The sequence below is a fragment of the Solanum lycopersicum genome, chromosome 11, assembly GCF_036512215.1.
Source record: "Solanum lycopersicum chromosome 11, SLM_r2.1".
NCBI lineage: Eukaryota > Viridiplantae > Streptophyta > Magnoliopsida > Solanales > Solanaceae > Solanum > Solanum lycopersicum.
In genome coordinates, this window is record NC_090810.1 from 24440611 (window position 1) to 24462604 (window position 21994).

Genomic DNA, 21994 nt, shown 5'->3' on the forward strand with positions numbered 1-21994 from the left:
ATGCCACTGGACCATCAATTTTGGAAGCTAAAAATACGTAAAATTGTTGGATAATTAATGGCTAGATTTGGATGAAGATCTCTCTCTATCGATGATGTCTCTAAGGCACTTTTTTGTCAAGCTTTGGTGGGATAAATAATGTAAAAAACTTCAACATGCATGTCATAATCTAAGGATCATTGCATGTAATGTTTGGAGGAAAATGGTAATGATCAGATCAGAAGAGGTTAAACATAATATTTGGTGGTAGGTGATGATGTCAGATAATCAAACTTCCAATTTGATAATTTGACCAGTGCATTTTATTATGGACATGATATATAAACATAACCTTTAACTTGACATCAGCTGATAACGATTACCTTTAACTTTGAATGTACACAAGTAGATAACTTAAACTTGTATAAAATTAAATAAATAGACATTCGTTTCACATGACACCTTACATGAAAATATAGTATTCTATGTGGCGTCCTACATGTATTATGTTATGTAGGACAGGTGTATCTACTTGTTTAATTTTGTATAAATTTAAATATTTGTTTATGCACATTCTAAATAAGAACATAGTTATATGTTAAAGTGAAATTAAGAATTATATTTATGTATTATGTGTTTCGATAGGTAAAAGGAGCGAATGTTATAGAGGAGTTCCAGGCGAAGGAGTTTTATCTCTGGAAAATATGCAATACACAAAAGCTATTGGAGGTCTTATTTGAAAACATGACTAATTACATCACTCCGTCATCAATCGTCAATCATCATTAACATAAATGACAATGACAGATGGATATATAAGTAATTCAAATTACACTTTCACAGTCATCTTACACCTTCCAAGTCGCAACACATCAATAAAGTCATGGACACAACCAGGGTAACACAGCAAGAAGGTAGGGTCTAAAGCTAAATCTTAAAAAGAAATAGCAATATTTTATTTTTTATTTTTTAAAAAAATTATTATATATTTTTATTTAAAATCTACTTTTTTAGCTTTTTTAGATCTGAAGTCATTAATTGTTGTTTTATAATAGATTTGTTTCAGTAATTCGTTTTCAATTGATGATATAGCTAATGCATTCATTCTCTTAACACATTGTTGTCTTAAATAAGATTTTTTTTTTCAATTTTAGTTTATCAAAACTTTTTTCAAATGAAGCAAATAACTATTAACATTATTCTATAAGCAATATAGCATTAGGAAGACAATCAAATATTTTTATTTGATTGCGTATTTTCATTAGATCATTATTTTCTACTTGTATTATTTCTTAACACATTTAATTTAAAAATAAATCTAAAACAGCAATATCACAATAACTATTACTCCCTCCGTCTCATTTTATGTGACACTTTTCGGATTTCGAGATTCAAACAAGTCTAATTTTGACCGTAAAATTTTCATAGATCTTTTAAACATTTTAAATTATCAATTATTCTGACTTGTAGTACTTTTAATGTAGTTTATAAATATAAAATTGTTATTTAATTTTTTTTTGAAGAATTCATGCGCAAATTATCCGTCAAACTTAAACTGTTTGACTCTCGAAAATAAAAAGTGTCACATAAGTTATGATAGAGGGAGTATGTGTTAAAGAATGCTCAACTTTAAGACAATTTTTCTAATAAGTTCTCATTATCTAGTGATCTCAATTTCTTAACCAATAATAAGAAACCAAAATATTTTAATATGCTTCAAACTGCTCAAAACAAGAATATATATACTTTTGAACTGAGAATATCAAATATATAAGTTAACAAGAAAAAGATATAAAATAAAGTTAGAATTACAAAATCAGACATGGATTTGATAAGTTGATAAAATAATACTGAAATAGTGATGCATTCCTTTCATATAATAATTACTTGTTGCACTTCTTGAGATTTTGAAGAAGACACTCAAAAGTAAATTTTATTTTTTTGTAACGTGTAATTAATGATAATCAAAAGATTTTGTAGGAGAGAGTTCAATGCTGAGGATAAAAAATAATGAAAAAGATGAATATAAGGTAAATAACACTCTCTCCGTCAATTATTGTATGTTAGGATAAGATCATGCACTATCATCAAGAAAAATTTAATATAAGGTTCAATTTGTCTAATATTACCCACCATCAATCAATGTTAAAATGGATTGTACTTCTTTAAAATTGTAAAATCAATTTTTTTCCACATTAAAGTAGTCTTGTAACTTTAAATGACAAATACTTTTTGAAACCAATACTTATGTAATTAATAAGGACGGAATTGAAAAAAAAATGTTATAAAATTATAGAATAAGAAGAAGAAACTAGAGAGAAAAGAAGAGAAGACTTGTTATTTCTCTTGATGAATTAATTTACAATGAAGAGGAGCTTTCTATTTATAGGAGAAATCTAACTTGGTCCCCAAGTAGGAGGACTCTTTAATCATATCCTAAAAAGGACTCCACATGATAGACATTCACTATAATACAAATACTTTATAACACTCCCCCTGAATGTGTAATTCATAGATGATGTGTCTCGTCAAAAATCATACTAAAAAAACATTAAGAAAAGAAAAACTCTAGTAAAGGAAAAGAGTACACATATCTATTAATATGCATCTAGGCTGCCTCATTAAAAACCTTACAAGGAAAACCCAGTGGGACAAAACCTCGTACGGGAAAAAGAGTACAACACGTATTAACTCCCCTTAATGAGAACATCAATCCAGAGACTTGAATCTTCGCATTCCAAGCTTGTGCACCATCTTCTTGAAAGTTGCAGTTGGTAGAGACTTGGTGAATAGATCAGCCACATTGTCACTTGAATGAATCTATTGCACATTTATATCACCATTCTTTTGAAGTTCATGTGTATAGAAAAGCTTCGGTGAAATGTGCTTTGTTCTATCTCCTTTTATGAATGCTCCCTTAAGTTGTGCTATGCATGCTGCATTATCTTCATATAAAGTCACATTTCAAACCACATTTCTCTCGAATGAGATGTATCATAGACCTTAACCACACACATTCTCTACTTGCTTCATGAATAGCTATTATTTCAGCATGATTAGATGAAGTGGCTACAATGGACTGCTTTGTAGATCTCCAAGATATGGCAGTCCGCCCACATATAAACACATAGTCTGTTTGGGATCAAACTTTGTGTGGATCAGATAAATATCCTGCATCAGCATAACAAACAAGATTTGGGCTACAATTAACAGAATAAAATAAGTTCATATCAGTTGCCCCTTTAAGATATCGCAAAATGTGTTTGATCCCATTCCAATGTCTCCTAGTAGGAGCAGAACTATACCTTGCTAACCAGTTAACAACAAAAGCTATATCAGGCCTCGTAGTTTTAGCAAGATACATTAGTGCACCAATTGCACTAAGATATGGTACTTCAGTACCAAGAATTTCTTCATCCTTTTCTTGAGGTTGGAATGGATCCTTATTCACATAAAGTGAACGAACAACCATCGGAGTACTTAATGGATGCGCTTCATACATACAGAATCTTTTCAACACTTTTTCTGTGTAGGCAGATTGATGAACAAAAAATATCATTTGTCAAATGCTCAATTTGCAAACCAAGATATAATTTTGTTCTTCCCAGGTCTTTCATCTCAAATTCAGTCTTTAAATAATCAATTGCCTTCTGAAGCTCTATTGGAGTTCCAATAAGATTTATGTCATCAACATAAATAGCAAGTACAACAAATTCCGATATTGTTTTCTTTATAAAGACACATGGTCAAATTGCATCATTTGTATAACCTTCCTTCATTAAATACTCACTAAGACGGTTATACCACATGCGCCCAGATTGCTTCAAACCATATAATGATCTTTGCAATTTAATTGAATACATTTCTCGAGATTTTGAATTACATGATTTAGGCATCGCAAATCCTTCAGGAATTTTCATGTATATCTCATTATCAAGTGATCCATAAAGGTAGGTTGTAACCACATCCATCAAATGCATTTCAAGTTGCTCATGGACTGTGAAACTAATGAGATAACGCAATGTTATTGCATCCAAAACGGGTGAGTATGTCTCTTCATAGTCGACGTCAGGCCTTTTAGAAAATCCTTGTGCCACAAGGCATGCTTTATACATTTGTATTTAATTTTTCTCATTTCTTTTTCGCACAAAAATCCATTTGTAACCAACAGGTTTAATCTTATTAGGTGTTTGAACTATAGGTCCAAAAACTTCACGCTTGGCAAGTGAATTCAACTCTGATTGAATTGCTTCTTGCCATTTTGGCCAATCATTTCGTTGTCGACATTCTATAACAGATTGAGGTTCATGATCCTAATTATCTTGCATGATATTTATTGCAACATTATATGCAAAGACATAATCAACCACTATTTCTGATCGATTCATATTAGTTTCAACATCTCTTAAATTTATGGATAGTTCATTATTTCCTTGAGTTTCAAGTTCATTGATTCTTTCATGAATATCAGACTTATTCGAATTTTGAACTTCCATATGAGATTCTTTCATAGTGTCATCTTGACATTTAGTCTTTCTTTTTCTAGGATTTTGATCCTTAGATCCCAATGGTCTACCACGCTTTAGGTGTGTTTTTGACTCATTAGCTATGACACTAGTGGATGGTCTTTTAGGGACATCAATTGAATTGGAACATTCTCTGCAGGAATATGTGATTTAGTAATCCTTTTCAAATCTGTAAGTGCGTCTGACATTTGATTTGCAATTTTTTGCAGATGAATAATCTTTTGTACTTCTTGTTCGCAAGTAGAAGAATATGGATCAAGATGAGACAATGATATATTTTTCCACAAAATTTCTCATTTTATTTCACTATTCTCTCCCCCTAATTTTGGGAAAACTATCTCATCAAACCGATAATCTGCAAATCTAGCAGTAAACATGACTCCAGTCAGTGGTTCAAGATAGCGAATAATAGAGGGTGACTCAAACCCAACATATATTCCTAACCTTCTTTGAGATCCCATCTTAGTGCGGTTTGGTGGTGTCACAGGCACATGTACAGCACTTCCAAAAATTATTAGATGGGATATATTAGGTTCTTGACCTATAACCAATTGCAATGGAGAAACCTTATGAAAACTTGTCGGTCTGAGACGAATAAGTGTTGCAGCATGCAAAATTGCATGTCCCCACACAGAAGTGGGCAACTTAGTTTTCATAAGCAATTGTCTTGCTATTAATTGCAAACGTTTAATTAAAGACTCTGCAAGACCATTCTGTGTATGAACATGAGCAGTTGAGTGTTCAACTCTTATCCCAATTGCTAAACAATAATCATTAAATGATTGGGATGAAAACTCTGCAGCATTATCAAGACGAATGGACTTAATCTGATTATAAGGAAAGTGTGCCATTAACCTTATTATTTGTGCCAATAATTTTGCAAATGTCAAGTTACGAGATGACAATAGGCACACATGAGATCATCTAGAAGAACCATCTATTAGAACCATAAAATATCTAAATGACCCACTAGGTGGGTGAATAGGTCCACAAATATCCCCATGCATACGTTCCAAGAACGCAGGGGACTCTATCTTAACTTTCATTGGTGATGGTCTCACAATTAACTTGCCTTGATAACAAGCACTACAAGAAAATTCACCATTTAAAAGAACTTTTAGGTCTTTTAGTGGATGTCCATTCGAATTTTCTATAATTCATCTCATCATTATTGACTCAGGATGTCCTAGACAAACATGCCAAAGTACAAATGTATTGGAATCAGTAAATTTCTTATTTACTATAAAATGTGCCTCAATTGCACTAATTTTTGTCCAATACAAGCTAGAAGATAAGGCAGAGAACTTTTCTATAACACATGTCTGCCCAAAGACATTCTTGGTGATACCAAGATATTCAAGATTTATTTCATTCATTGATTGGATATGATAATCATTTTCACGGATATCTTTAAAACTCAACAAGTTTCTCTTAAATTTTGGAGAAAACATAGCATTATTAATGATGAGTTTAGTTCCTTTGGGCAAAATTACAATGGCTCTTCCGAAACCCTCAATCATATTAGTACCACCAAAAATTATAGTAACATTTATTTTACCCATACTTAAATGAGAAAAATATTTCTTATTTTTGAATATCGTATGTGTTGTACCAGAATCAATCAAACAAATATCTTGATATTTCGATAATATGTTCTTAGAATTATCCATATCTTCACATGAAATGACATACACAAAATAAATACATATTAAATATTAGTGTTGTCAAAAGGGTACAATATATTCAAAGGAATAAATTAATAATTAAATATTAGAAATTAAGCCTTAATTTATTGTTTCCTCTAAGTCAAAAACAAGTTGTTAGGAAAATAAAATAAAATCATTATTTAGTCCTAGTTAATAACAGACTGCATGTTTTTAACATTAGATCAAATTAAAGACCTAATATAATACAAACACATGATAAATCCTAGTTAATATCAGAATTTATGTTTTTAACATGAGACCAAGTTAAAGACCTAATATAATACAAACACGTGATAAAGTTTAGTATTTGACTAACTCTATCATATTAGAATCATATAAATAAATCAATGAAATATAAATATTATTTTATTAGACTTAAGGAACAAGCTAATGAACGACTAAACTAATTTAAAATACAAATACTCATGCAAACAACTATCATTACATGAAATTTATTAATAAATACTACAAAAAAAATATCACTCTTCCATGTTCACAGAACCATCACCAATTAAGTGATCTATTTTTCCTTCAGGATGTGCGAAGAAATCTGCTACATCCAAGTGCGTGATGTCAACTTGATTTTCAGAGATAAAATTTGCCTCAGGATTTTTCTCTTTCTTCTTTAGTGATTCTTGATAAAGCTCAACCAAGTATTTGGGAGTACGACAATCAGGTGCATAATGACCTCTTCCACCACATCGAAAACAACCTTCCCTAGTTGCTTCACGTTTCTCATCCTTTCTTTTTTCCTTTTTATTTGATGAAATATTAATGTCAGGAATAGAATTACGTTCTTGACCATAATCACGACCATGTCCACGTCCACGACCACGTCCACGATTAGGACCGCGACCTTTTTCACGCCTAGCATGGTGGGCGTACGCCTCATTCACTTCAGGTTGTGGTTCAGATCCAGTAGGTCGATTCTCATGATTTTTCAATAATAAATCATTATTTTGATCCGCCACAAGAAGATGGAAAATTAGTTCAGAATACTTTTTGAAACCTTTCTCTCGATATTGTTGCTGCAAGAGCACATTCGAGGCATGGAAAGTGGAGAATGTCTTTTCCATCATATCAATCTCACTAACGTTTCTCCACATAATTTCAATTGAGAAGTGATTCTGAACATGGCAGAATTATACTCATGTATAGACTTAAAGTCGTGTAGCCTTAGATGCATCCAATCATATCGTGCCTTTGGATGTATGACCATCTTCAAGTGGTCAAATCTTTCTTTTAGGTTTTTTCACAAAACAAGTGGATCTTTAACTGACAGATATTCGATTTTCAGAATCTCGTCAAGATGATGACGCAAGAATATCATTGCTCGTGCACAGTTTTGATTTGATGTCTTATTTTCTTCTTTTATGGTGTCTCCAAGACCCATTGCATCAAGGTGGATTTCAGCATCCAACACCCATGAGAGGTAGTTCCTGCCCGAACTTTGAAGGGCAGTGAACTCTAATTTTGTAAGATTGCCATTAAAATTAAAAACAAAAGAATAAATAATACCTTTATTAATTCTTCAAATCCAACCTTCACTTTTGAGAAATTAGAGTCTCGTGCTGATAACGTATTATAAAATATAGAATAAGAAGAAGAAACTAGATAGAAAAGAAGAGGAGACTTGGTATTTCTCTTGATGAATTAATTTACAATGAAGAGGAACACTCTATTTACAGGAGAAATCTAACTTGGTCCCCGAGAAGGAGGACTCTTTAATCATATCCTAAAAAGGACTCCACATGATAGACATTCTGTAACGACCTGTTTAGTCGTTTTGAGCAGCAAACATTGATTCTGGAAAAACTGGCAGAGACAACGGGCCCCACGATGCACCGTCTTAGGCACGACGGACCGTCGAGGGTATCACGTTCCAAAATACTTAGAATTCTGAAAATTGGTACTGAAATCGACTCTCTGAACTTCGTAACGGAATGGCAGGACGGACCGTCACAAGCGTGACGGACCGTCACAGACTCATCAGAGAATTGAGCCTCTGAAGTCTGTGATGGAGCAGCAGGACGGACCGTCGCAGGCACGACGGCCCGTCACAGGCTGCGTAATCCCAGGCGGGGTCGGATTTCTTTAAATGTTTTAAGGGACGTTTTGGACTATTCCTGCTATAATTATAAATTTAGTGGGTTAATGTTAATAATTTAAGTACTTGAGGGTTAAAAGAGATAACCTTGAATTAATTAATGGGTTAATTCACCATCTTTTATACTTAATTATATGCTAATTAGGGTAAAACAAAGAGGGTTGGAATAAGAAAAAGAAAAGAACAGAAAAAGAGGGAGAAACGATCGAGAGAGAGAAACAAAGAGGAAAGCCAAGATCTTGAGGATTAGCTTGCTTGATCGCAATTCTTCGTTGGAGGTAGGTTATGGTTTTATACTATTCGTAGTAAAACTCTTGATAGCGAATGATATGTGTTGGGTTGTATTGTAAGTCTTCTATATGCTTAATTGTGTGCTTGTATGATGTGTTTATATAATTGTGATAAAATAAGCATGATGAAGCTATTGAATCCCAAATCTTGAAAATCTCTTGTTAATGATGATGCCTTGGTATAAAAGAAGGCTTGATGAACTAAAGTAATGTGATTGATGATGCCTTGGTATAAAAGAAGGCTTGATGAACTAAAGTAATGAGATGATGATGACTTGGTATAAGAGAAGGCTTGATGAATTAATAGAATGAGATTAGGGGATCGGGTATCACGAACCGACAAGTAGAATTAGGGGATCGGGTGTCACGAACCGACACATAGAATTAGGGGATCGGGTGTCACAAACCGACACGTAGAATTAGGGGATCGGGTGTCACGAACCGACACGTAAAATTAGGGGATCGGGTGTCATGAACCGACACGTACAATTAGGGGATCGGATGTCACGAACCGACACGTAGATTTAGGGGATCGGAGTGTCACGTTCCGACACATAGTAGTAGAGGATCGGAGTGTCACGTACCGACACAAGAGGAATAAAGATAATGAATCTTGAAAGATGTTAATATACTCAATCTAATGAACCTAATTCCCAAATGAGTATGGTATTGAGGCTTGAGTCCTCATGTGTGAACTTGGCGGTACTTGGTAATGATTATAGTGCTTGTTGTTGCTACGTGTTGAGTATTGTAGTTGATTTATGATATTACTTGATATATACTATTTTCTATTTGGAGTTGGCCGATGATACCTACTCAGTACTTGTGTTTGTACTGACCCCCTACTTTTATGTTTTCTCCTTTGTTATTTGTGGAGTGCAGCAAACGTGCCGTCATCTTCAACTCAACCGCAATTCTAGCCAGTCTTCAATTACACCGGATTTCAGGGTGATCTAATGCTTCTAGCTTGGACTGGATCTTCTTCTTCATGTCTTGATGCCTTGAAGTTCCGGCATGGACTAGCTTTTACTTGTTTTAGCTTCTTAGAATACTCTTAGTTTAGTAATTTGATCATAGATGTTCTTGTGATGATGACTTCCAGATTTTGGGGATAATAATAGTTATTGATTTTATTAATGAGTTTAAGTCTTCCGCATTACTTTCTGTTGATATTATATTGAAACGATAAGGATTAGATTGGTTGGTTCGCTCACATAAGAGGGTAAGTGTGGGTGCCAGTCGCGATCCAATTTGAGTCGTGACAAACTTGGTATCAGAGCATTAGGTTCGTTGGTCTCATGACACAAGAACAAGTCTAGTAGAGTCTTAAGGAACGGTAGGGGGACGCCTTTACTTTTCTTTGAGAGGCTATAAGGCTTTAGGAAAATTCCATTCTTTCATTCTTTCTTTCGTGCTATTACTTGGATCCAATTGGTATCTAGATGATACAAATTGGTATCTGATCATCTTCACTCTATTTCACAGATGGTTAGAACTAGAGCAACAACCGTGCCAACATCAACATCGGCAAGACAAGATGCATCTGAGCCAGCCACTGAGACTGTAGCTCAAAGAGGAGCAGTGGCAAGAGGCCACGGTAGAGGTCGCGGGAGGACGTCCTCTAGATGAAGAGGACGAACGCCTGGCCCATCTGGTACTAGGGCGGTGACTCCTCCACCGACTGAGGAAGTAGTAAGAGAAGGGGAGGATGGGGAGAATGAACAAGTGCAGAATGAGGAATTGCCACCCCAACTACCCCAGAGATGATCAATCAGGTTCTGGCTTATCTTAGCGGGTTATCTGATCAGGGCCAGACACCTCCAGTGTTTTCTGCACCAGCACCTCAGGTTCCGGAGGTACAACATGCGGCTACTATGGCTCCCCGTATGGATGCCTCATTGGAAATAGGCACATTTCCTCGTCTGACTACAGGGCCTATAATGACAAATGATCAGCATGAACTTTTCAGTAAGTTCTTGAAATTGAAACCTCCAGTCTTCAACGGTGCTGAATCTGAGGATGCCTACGATTTCCTGGTTGACTGTCATGAGCTACTACACAAGATGGGTATAGTAGAACGGTTTGGTGTTGAGTTTGTGACTTATCAGTTTCAAGGGAATGCCAAAATGTGGTGGCGGTCACATGTTGAGTGTCAACCAATAGAGGCACCACCTCTGACTTGGGCATCATTCTCTAGCTTGTTTATGGAGAAGTATATTCCCCGGACTTTGAGGGATAGGAAAAGAGATGAATTCTTGAGCCTAGAGCAAGGTAGGATGTCGGTTACTGCATATGAGGCTAAGTTTCGTGCACTTTCCAGATATGCCACTCAGCTTTGTTTCAGTCCACAAGAGCGGATTCGCCGTTTTGTAAAGGGGTTGAGGTCAGAGTTGCGGATTTCAGCCTTACAGGGAGCGGCTACAGCGAAATCTTTTCAAGAAGTGGTAGACTTCGTGATAGAGGTAGAGGGAGTAAAGCCAGATGACTTCACCATGGCAACTACATCAAAAAGGTTACGAAAGGGAGGTGAGTTTAATGGTTCTTACTCTAGAGGACAGGGTTCAGGAGGTCACTCAGTTCGACCAATTCAGTCTTCACTACAGACTGTAGTTGGAGGTCCACCTCAGACCGGTCAACACTTCTCTGAGAGACCTATGCCTGACTCCAAAGAGTGTTATGGTGTGGGGAGACTGGACATATTAGGACGAATTGTCCAAAACAGAGTTATAGACCCCCAATAGCTAGAGGTAGAGGTGGTCATGGTAGAGGCCGTTATTCCAGAGGACGTGGTGGCCGAGGTAATGATGGTCACCAAAACGGCCGGGGTGATGGGCAAACTGGAGCCACTACAACACAACATGGTAGGGGCAACGGACAGACAAGTAATGGGGCCCATTATTACGCTTTCCTTGGGCGATCTGAGGCGGAGACATCTGATGCTGTCATCACAGGTAATCTTTCGGTTTGTGATTGCATGGATTCTGTATTGTTTGATCCTGGATCCACATTTTCTTATGTATCTTCCTCATTTTCTAATGGTCTTAATTTACCTTGTGAATTGCTTGACATGCCTATTCGTGTTTCTACTCCGGTGGGTGAGTCTGTGATAGTTAAAAAAGTATATAGGTCTTGTTTGGTAACTTTTGTGGGGAGAAATACTTATGTAGACTTGGTTATCTTAGAAATGGTTGATTTTGATGTAATTCTGGGTATGACTTGGCTTTCTCCGAATTTTGCAATCTTGGATTGTAATGCCAAGACAGTGACGTTAGCCAAGCCTGGGACAGATCCGTTAGTGTGGGAGGGTGACTACACTTCCAATCCGGTTCGTATCATCTCCTTCCTTCGTGCTAAGAAAATGGTTAGTAAGGGTTGTTTGGCGTTCTTGGCACATCTCAGGGATGATACTACCCAAGTACCTCCAATTGAGTCGGTTTCGATAGTCCGCGAGTTTTTGGATGTGTTCCCTGCAGATCTTCCTGGTATGCCACCAGATAGGGATATTGACTTCTTCATTGATCTTGAACCGGGCACTCGCCCCATTTCTATACCCCCTTATAGAATGGCTCCCGCGGAGTTAAGAGAGTTAAAGGCCCAACTTCAAGAGTTGTTGAGCAAAGGCTTCATTAGACCAAGTGCATCTCCTTGGGATGCTCCGGTGTTATTTGTGAAGAAGAAGGATGGGAGTTTTCGGATGTGCATAGACTACCGGCAGTTGAACAAGGTAACCATTAAGAACAAGTATCCCATTCCTCGCATTGATGACTTGTTCGATCAGTTACAAGGTGCTTGTGTCTTCTCTAAGATTGACTTGAGATCCGGTTATCATCAATTGAAAATACGAGCAACGGATGTGCCAAAGACTGCTTTTCGGACCAGATATGGGCATTACGAATTCATAGTGATGTCTTTTGGTCTTACGAATGCCCCTGCTGCTTTCATGAGCTTGATGAACGGGATTTTTAAGCCATACCTGAATCTCTTTGTGATCGTATTTATTGATGATATACTGATATACTCAAAGAGCAAGAAAGAACATGAGGAGCATTTGAGAATGGTATTGGAAATGTTGAGGGAGAAAAAGCTTTATGCCAAATTTTCCAAGTGTGAGTTTTTGCTAGATTCAGTGTCCTTCTTGGGGCACGTAGTGTCTAAGGATGGAGTGATGGTGGATCCTTCTAAGATTGAGACAGTGAAGAATTGGGTAAGACCTACTAATGTGTCAGAAATAAGGAGCTTTGTTGGTTTAGCTAGCTATTACCGTCGATTTGTCAAGGGATTCTCTTCCATTGCTTCCCAATTGACGAACTTGACTAAGCAGAATGTTCCATTTGTATGGTCGGACGAGTGTGAAGAAAGCTTTCAGAAGCTCAAGACTCTGTTGACTACTGCACCAATTCTCACCCTGCCCGTGGAAGGTAAGAACTTCATTGTTTATTGTGATGCATCCTATTCTGGTTTGGGTGCAGTGCTAATGCAAGAAAAGAATGTAATTGCTTACGCTTCGAGGCAATTAAAGGTGCATGAACGTAACTATCCGACCCATGATTTGGAATTGGTTGCGGTAGTGTTTGCATTAAAGCAATGGAGACACTATTTATATGGGGTTAAGTGTGAAGTATACATGGATCATCGTAGCCTACAGTATGTTTTTACTCAAAAAGATTTGAATTTGAGACAGAGGAGATGGATGGAACTACTGAAGGACTACGATATCACTATCTTGTATCATCCGGGAAAGGCTAATGTTGTGGAAGACGCCTTAAGTAGAAAGGCAGGGAGCATGGGAAGTCTAGCTCACTTGCAAGTTTCTAGACGTCCATTGGCTAGAGAGGTTCAGACTCTAGCTAATGACTTTATAAGGTTAGAAGTAAATGAGAAGGGAGGATTGTTGGCTTGTGTGGAGGCAAGATCTTCATTCCTTGACAAGATTAAGGGAAAACAGTTTGACGATGAGAAACTAAGCAGAATCCAAGATAAAGTATTGCGAGGAGAGGCTAAGGAAGCACAAATCGATGAGGAAGGTGTTTTGAGAATCAAGGGAAGGGTATGTGGAACCCGCATTGATGATTTGATCGACACTATTCTAACAGAGGCTCATAGTTCAAGGTATTCTATACATCCTGGTGCAACCAAGATGTATCGTGACCTAAAGCAACAGTTTTGGTGGAGTAGAATGAAGCGTGATATTGTTGATTTTATTGCCAAATGTCCAAACTGTCAACAAGTAAAGTATGAACACCAGAGGCCCGGAGGAACACTTCAGAAAATGCCCATTCCTGAATGGAAGTGGGAAAGGATTGCAATGGACTTCGTGGTTGGTCTTCCCAAGACAATGGGTAAGTATGACTCTATTTGGGTGATTGTCGATAGGTTAACTAAGTCTGCTCATTTCATTCCGGTCAAGGTAACTTACAATGCAGAGAAGTTAGCCAAACTTTACATCTCGGAAGTGGTGCGATTGCATGGGGTTCCACTCTCCATCATATCAGATAGAGGTACGCAGTTTACTTCTAAGTTTTAGAAAACATTGCATGCGGAATTGGGTACTAGGTTGGACCTTAATACTGTGTTCCATCCTCAAACCGATGGTCAGTCTGAAAGAATGATTCAAGTGTTGGAGGATATGCTTCGTGCATGCGTGATAGAGTTTGGTGGCCATTGGGATAGCTTCTTACCGTTAGCGGAGTTTTCATACAATAATAGCTATCACTCAAGCATTGATATGGCCCCATTTGAGGCACTATATGGGAGAAGATGTAGGTCTCCCATTGGGTGGTTTGATGCATTTGAGGTTAGACCTTGGGGTACTGACCTTCTAAGAGAATCGTTAGATAAGGTGAAATCTATTCAAGAAAAGTTGTTAGCGGCGCAAAGTAGGAAAATGCAATATACAGATCGAAAGGTTAGAGACTTGGAGTTCATGGAGGGTGAACAAGTCTTGCTGAAGGTGTCACCCATGAAAGGGGTGATGCGTTTTGGTAAAAGATGTAAACTAAGCCCAAGGTATACTGGTCCCTTTGAAGTACTTAAGCGAGTAGGAGAGGTGGCTTATGAGTTAGCCTTGCCTCCAGGGCTGTCCGGAGTGCATTCGGTATTTCATGTGTCTATGTTGAAAAGATACCATGGGGATGGAAACTACATCATTCGTTGGGATTCAGTTTTGCTTGATGAGAACTTGTCTTATGAGGAGGAACCTATTGTTATTTTAGATAGAGAAGTTTGCAAGTTGAGGTCAAGGGAGATTGCATCCATCAAAGTTCAATGGAAGAATCGACCCGTTGAAGAAGCCACTTGGGAGAAAGAGGCTGACATGCAAGAAAGATACCCACACCTGTTTACAGATTCAGGTACTTCTTTTCGCCCTTGTTTTTCTTCTTATGATCGTGCGAGGACGAACGATGGGTAAATTGGTATCTATTGTAACGACCTGTTTAGTCGTTTTGAGCAGCAAACTTTGATTCTGGAAAAACTGGCAGAGATAACGGGCCCCACGACGGACCGTCGTAGGCACGACGGACCGTCGAGGGTATCTCGTTCCAAAATACTTAGAATTCTGAAAATTGGGTACTGAAATCGACTCTCTGAACTTCGTAACAGAATGGCAGGACGGACCGTCACAGGCGTGACGGACCGTCACAGACTCGTCAGAGAATTGAGCCTCTGAAGTCTGTGACAGAGCAGCAGGACGCACCGTCGCAGGCACGACGGCCCGTCACAGGCTGCGTAATCCCAGGCGGGGTCGGATTTCTTTAAATGTTTTAAGGGACGTTTTGGACTATTCCTACTATAATTATAAATTTAGTGGGTTAATGTTAATAATTTAACTACTTGAGGGTTAAAAGAGATAACCTTGAATTAATTAATGGGTTAATTCACCATCTTTTATACTTAATTATATGCTAATTAGGGTAAAAAGAAAGAGGGTTGGAATAAGAAAAATAAAATAACAAAAAGAGAGGGAGAAACGATCGAGAGAGAGAAACAAAGAGGAAAGCCAAGATCTTGAGGATTAGCTTGCTTGATCGCAATTCTTCGGTGGAGGTAGGTTATGATTTTTATACTATTCGTAGTAAAACTCTTGATAGCGAATGATATGTGTTGGGTTGTATTGTAAGTCTTCTATATGCTTAATTATGTGCTTGTATGATGTGTTTATATAATTGTGATAAAATAAGCATGATGAAGCTATTGAATCCCAAATCTTGAAAATCTCTTGTTAATGATGATGCCTTGGTATAAAAGAAGGCTTGATAAACTAAAGTAATGAGATTGATGATGCCTTGGTATAAAAGAAGGCTTGATGAACTAAAGTAATGAGATGATGATGCCTTGGTATAAGAGAAGACTTGATGAATTAATAGAATGAGATTAGGGGATCGGGTGTCACGAACCGACACGTAGAATTAGGGGATCGGGTGTCACGAACTGACATGTAGAATTAGGGGATCGGGTGTCACGAACCGACACGTAGAATTAGGGGATCGGGTGTCACGAACCGACATGTAGAATTAGGGGATCGGGTGTCACGAGCCGACACATAGAATTAGGGGATCGGGTGTCACGAATCGACACGTAGAATTAGGGGATCGGGTGTCACGAACCGACACGTAGATTTAGGGGATCAGAGTGTCACGTTCCGACACATAGTAGTAGGGGATCGGAGTGTCACGTACCGACACAAGAGGAATAAAGATAATGAATCTTGAAAGATGTTAATATACTCAATCTAATGAACCTAATTCCCAAATGAGTATGGTATTGAGGCTTGAGTCCTCATGTGTGAACTTGGCGGTACTTGGTAATGATTATAGATCTTGTTGTTTCTACGTGTAGTTGATTTATGATATTACTTGATATATAATGTTTTCTATTTGGAGTTGGCCGATGATACCTACTCAGTACTTGTGTTTGTACTGACCCCCTACTTTTATGTTTTCTCCTTTGTTATTTGTGGAGTGCAGCAAACGTGCCGTCGTCTTCAACTCAACCGCAATTCTAGCCAATCTTCAATTACACCAGATTTCAGGGTGAGCTAATGCTTCTAGCTTGGACTGGATCTTCTTCTTCATGTCTTGATGCCTTGAAGTTCCAGCATGGACTAGCTTTTACTTGTTTTAGCTTCTTAGAGTACTCTTAGTTTAGTAATTTGATCATAGATGTTCTTGTGATGATGACTTCCAGATTTTGGGGATAATAATAGTTATTGATTTTATTAATGAGTTTAAGTCTGCCGCATTATTTTCTGTTGATATTATATTGAAATGATAAGGATTAGATTGGTTGGTTCGCTCAAATAGTAGGGTAAGTGTGGGTGCCAGTCGTGATCCGATTTGGGTCGTGACACATTCACTATAATACAAATACTTTATAACAATAACTAATTATTTCTTAATTGTTTAAATTGACAATTAATTTTTAACAATTATATCTAACAAGCAATAGTGGACGGAGGGAGTACTATAGGATCAGATTCTTAGATATAAATAAGGAAACACAATTTTCCTCATGGGAAAATTATTGTTCAATTTCCTTAGAAAAGTGGAAAAACTAACCATATATCTTTTTTACTTCTATACATTCTTTTTTAATTTAAAAGTAAATATAATTTAATAATATGTATCCCAAAAATATAATGCGCTAAGCGATGATTTTAGTGACATAGTGGTTAAGATGACTCTAGCTTCAATAATCATGTAGTATCTATATATTTAACAGGAATAAATCGAAGAAAAAAAATATTTTTCAAAAGCGAAGATTTCCTCCTTATTTCACCATTTTTGAACTTTGAAAGCTCGGTAGAGACAATTCTAAAGGATTTGATTAAGATAAATTATCTGGATAAATATTTGTGACCCCAAAATCTTCACATTCCATTAGTCATTTATGATTTTAAACATCAAATTTTTTATTTTGAACTCCAAAGTTTGAGGATTTTTCAAGAGCTTAAACTTTAAGAAAATAGTGATTAAGGGTTGGTTTCAACCTGTTTTTCAATGTAGTTTCCCTACAATAAAAATAAATTTTAGCGACAATAAATATTGACATTAATAAAGAGGGGTAAATTCTTTACCGGCATTAGTTAAGTGTCATTAAAATCAATGTCGCTAAAGACATTTGAAATATATACAAAGAGTGCTAGCTAAAAATACATATTTAATGATAATTAAGAGTTAATTGCCACCAATGATCATTTTTTACATATATTTTCACTATTGGGTTCCAAAATTTTGATTGAAATGTTTAAAGTTGGTCTAAGCTAAGGACTTAATTTAGTCATAAAGTTGTCATCAAACATAAATTACTTGTAATGACCCAAACCCAAAAGATAATTTTTAATTTTTGATAATTTTGAATAGTCATTTAACAATAGTTAATTAATTTAAGGATAATTTATTTATTATTAATAATAATGGCCCATATATATATTAACATAAGTTATTAGGGTCACACCTTTAGATCATAATTCTTCTTCAAAGAAAACCTCCCGTCCCATGGAGAATGTGGTAGCCGGCACAATCAGAAGGGTGATGAACCTCTAACATGTGAATATTAATTATGTCTTAATAAAGTTATTGGTATATATACACGTATGTCATATTATTACTCATATTATTACTATTCTATTATTATAGTTGTTTGTAAAAGAGAAACGAGAAATTTAGATTGGGATCAAGAAGAATGGAAATTGGAATTACTGTATAACTTTTTTTTATTGGAAAATGGGTTTAACATGTACATTATCATTAAGAAGGTTAGGGGGTGAATGTGATTATATATTAAAATATAGTTTTATTACTGCAGGTTACTGAATTTTTCTTTCCATATATTGATTTTTTCAGTTGGAGTTTTTTTTCGTGGTTATCACACGATGATTCTTGACTTAGCCTATTAATATATATAAGTAAGATATTTGATGTGTTATATGAATATTATTGTATATGTGGCATTAGAGAAATTGAAATATAATTCTAGGTTTGATATTTGAAAATATGAGGGTTGATATGATAATTGATATCAAAATTTAGGAACTTCATTTTAGGTTTTTGTAACTTTTTGAGTGTAGACTAGACATATAGTAATGTGGGTGTTGTTAGTCTTGAAATCTTATTGTGATTTTCTATTTGTCTAGATAATATTGATTTTGGAGTCAACTAAAAGAGGAAAGCTCAAATTCTAGAGTCATTGTTCGACTATTTGAGGCAAGTGTATTTCTAAACCCTTGCTAAGTGTATGAAATGTGTGTATTTCCTTGTGATATATGTTTGGGAGTAATGGGACTTGGCGATGGATTGACTTGTCCACATTGATTAATTCTAATAATGAAAACAAAGGTAATAAAAGGCAATGCGAATAATGGGTTGTGTGTGATGTGTTGATAATAGAGAATGGTTTGAAAGACTTGTTGAATCATTGTTGATGTTGTTGTGAATTATGCAATGTCATGAAAATGGTGATATCCTCTTTATTTGTATGAACATGTCATTTGCATTATTTTGAGACATGGTTGTGAAAAGTGTTATGTGCATCGAGAAAGAATTAGAATTTAAAGAGGATGTACCATTTCGAGGGACGTATAGCGCGCCGCGATGGATACTCTATTTTGAAAGACGTATCGTGTGCTGTGATGGTTACTATATTGAGGGTTGTGTCATGCACCGCGACAGATGCATGGACAGATATGTCCCCCATGGATCCAGACTGAGAGACAACGGGTCTATATCACTAGGTCAAACATGCATCATTATACTTGACATTGCATTCCATTGCATTGCACATTCTTATCATTAGTGAACTTGATATGGTGTTTTGTTGATCTTGTGAATGCCTTTCTGTGAAACTTGTGATTGATGAATACTGAGCTTGTTGTTGAGGATATAAAATTTATTAAAGTGTTGTTGTTGAGGATATGTAATTTGAAAAAAAATTGTTGTTGAGAATATGTAATTTGTCAAAGTTTTATTGTTGAGGATATATAATTTGTCCAAGTGTCGTTGTTGAGGATATGTAACTTGTCTAGGTGTTGTTGTTGAGCTATGTGCTACGTAAATTGTGAGTTGTTAGGTTTGACTGATTTTTATGCAGGTTATAGTTTTGGAGGTTCGGTTGGGGTGGTAGAAGTACCCGTATTTCATCCCCTTAGCTTGTGTTTAGAGGTTTACTTGTTGAGTACCGTGTAGTTTGGTACTCACCCCTTGCTTCTACAATTTTTTTGTAGGTTATTAGCCCGGACATTTGTGATATATTCTCTTCTTTTCTGAAGCTTCTTGGAGATTTGTGAGGTAGTTATTTGTCATCTCAGCAGACTTTCTTACTTCTGTTTATGATTTTGTTCTACTCTAGAAACAATGTCATATGAGACATATATTTTCTTTTAATTCAATTGTAATACTTTCGAGGCTTGTACACGTGACAACCAGATTTTGAGGTATAATTTAAGGTGTAGTAAATTTTCCCTATTTTATTATATTAGTTGTGTTTTATGCTGACTTGTGTTGATAAGATAAGACGAATGTCATAACATTCAATTTTGGATTGTGACATTATTTATCATTCATTTTCTTTTTTTCTAATTTTTTGCATGACAATATGATTAGATATAAATCTAAACACAAGTATTCAAGATGTTATGTACTCTCTTATCATCACCCAAAGTAAAATATTCTTTTTTAGCTTTTTACTCTTTAATGTAGAACTTCTCGTACAAATTATATATAAATTTAACCCTAATCTGAGTGTCTAACATAGAATATATATCAGATCATAATGGTGAATACTTTATACATATATATGTCTGCGTATGATGGCTAACTCCTGCTTCAGATTACTTTGTATTTCGTTCAAAACTAGATAACTTCACTTGTTTTAGAAATTAATCATAAAAGAATGTGATCAAATAAATAGAATACATAGTTCATATATAAAAATTAAAGACCGTAATCGATCATTTTTTATTAAAACATACACTAAGTTGATACATGATTCCAAAAGTATTAATGACATGTCAAAACTTATTTAATGTATCAAATGTCTACTAAAGCCCAATAATACAACATTAGAAGCTACCCTTTTACTAAAAGGAAACACTTTATTAATTTTGTTTTTGACACTCAAATTCTTAATTAATCTCACTAGTTAATTACTCCATCATAATCTCTTCTTCAAGCACAGTTTCACTTAGAGTTTTTGCTTCCCCAACCAAAGTTGTTTTAACTTCATTTGAATCTTTTTCCAATACACAAACCTTAGTGCATAGACACTTTCTTTGGAGTTTGCTACAATGTCCACCTGTAAACTCCTCTGTGACACAAGCCTTTCTACATGATGAATCGGTAAAGCATAATCCTTTGAAGGTTTGGCTTGTTGATTTGCACATGTACTGAGCTTGCACCTCTACAATCATTCACAAATAGCTACAAATGTTAGAATAAGAGAGAGTTTATATCTTATTTTTTCTGTATAGACAGTTCAAAAATAACGATATATTTCTATATTTAGTAACAATTTAGCTATATAAGCCACTTTACCCTTAATGAAATAATATCAAACTACAGAAATATTTATGACTTATTTTAGATTACTCGTTTCAAAAGTTTTTCTTTCTTTCTTAAACTTTCTGTCAAGTCAAACTAAAGGATATAAATTGAGACAGAGGGAGTAGCTAATATTTTGAGAAAATTAAACAGAGTAATTTTACACACTATTTTATTTTATGAGGTTCAAGTGGAATAAATGATGAAGACGAACCATAGAAAACAAAAGGCATCATTGCCAAGACCACAAGTGCCATGAAGCAAATGGAACGAGCCATAGTCTCTTTTGGATAAGTGAAAAAGATTGGAATTTTATTTTTTTAGCAATAAGAAATAATTCAATTTAGAGTTGTGAATAAACAACACAATGGAGGTAACTTATAGGCAGTGAAATTATAAGAGTAAATCCAAAAAAGTTAAAATTCAATCAGCCTAAAATACGTGAAGCAATGGTTGTTGGTAGGTCATAAATACAATAAACATGTTGTTCATTCTTTTCATTTTCTTTTTTAAAAAATAAAATGGGTACGGTTAGTAAAGAATTTGAATCATCATCGATAAAGAAAAAATGCAATTTATTTTTCGGACCTCTCTTCATGGATATAAATTTAATCATATTTTAATGTGATTGTCAAATACTTTATCCGAAATTTTTTTTTTAAAAAAAATCATGTTCCTCTTTTTTTTTTGTTCAGTTATGGGCAAAGAAAGGAAAATGGGATTTAAGGTGGGAACTGTACTCTCATCAATAAGGTAAAATTTTACATAGTCAACTAAGTGAGTGACTGTCTCCGTCCAACAATAGTTATTCAGTATACTAAAAATAGTTATCCAATAATATTTATCTAGATTA

At 35.5% G+C, this 21994-nt stretch overlaps 2 protein-coding genes across 2 annotated transcripts; both read right to left on the minus strand.

Moving 5' to 3' along the window:
* Window positions 1-6690: 6690 nt before the first annotated feature.
* Window positions 6691-7317, minus strand: LOC138339318 (uncharacterized). The gene has a single exon (XM_069290911.1). The coding sequence runs from the start codon at window positions 7315-7317 to the stop codon at window positions 6691-6693; it is 627 nt and encodes a 208-aa protein (XP_069147012.1).
* Window positions 7318-20529: 13212 nt separating this feature from the next.
* LOC101248836 (defensin-like protein) lies at window positions 20530-21514 on the minus strand. The gene is made up of 2 exons (XM_004250589.5): window positions 21356-21514; window positions 20530-21001 (listed from the first exon to the last, which is right to left on the minus strand). The coding sequence occupies exons 1-2, from the start codon at window positions 21417-21419 to the stop codon at window positions 20748-20750; spliced, it is 318 nt and encodes a 105-aa protein (XP_004250637.2). The 5' UTR covers window positions 21420-21514; the 3' UTR covers window positions 20530-20747.
* Between the last annotated feature and the right edge of the window lie 480 nt (window positions 21515-21994).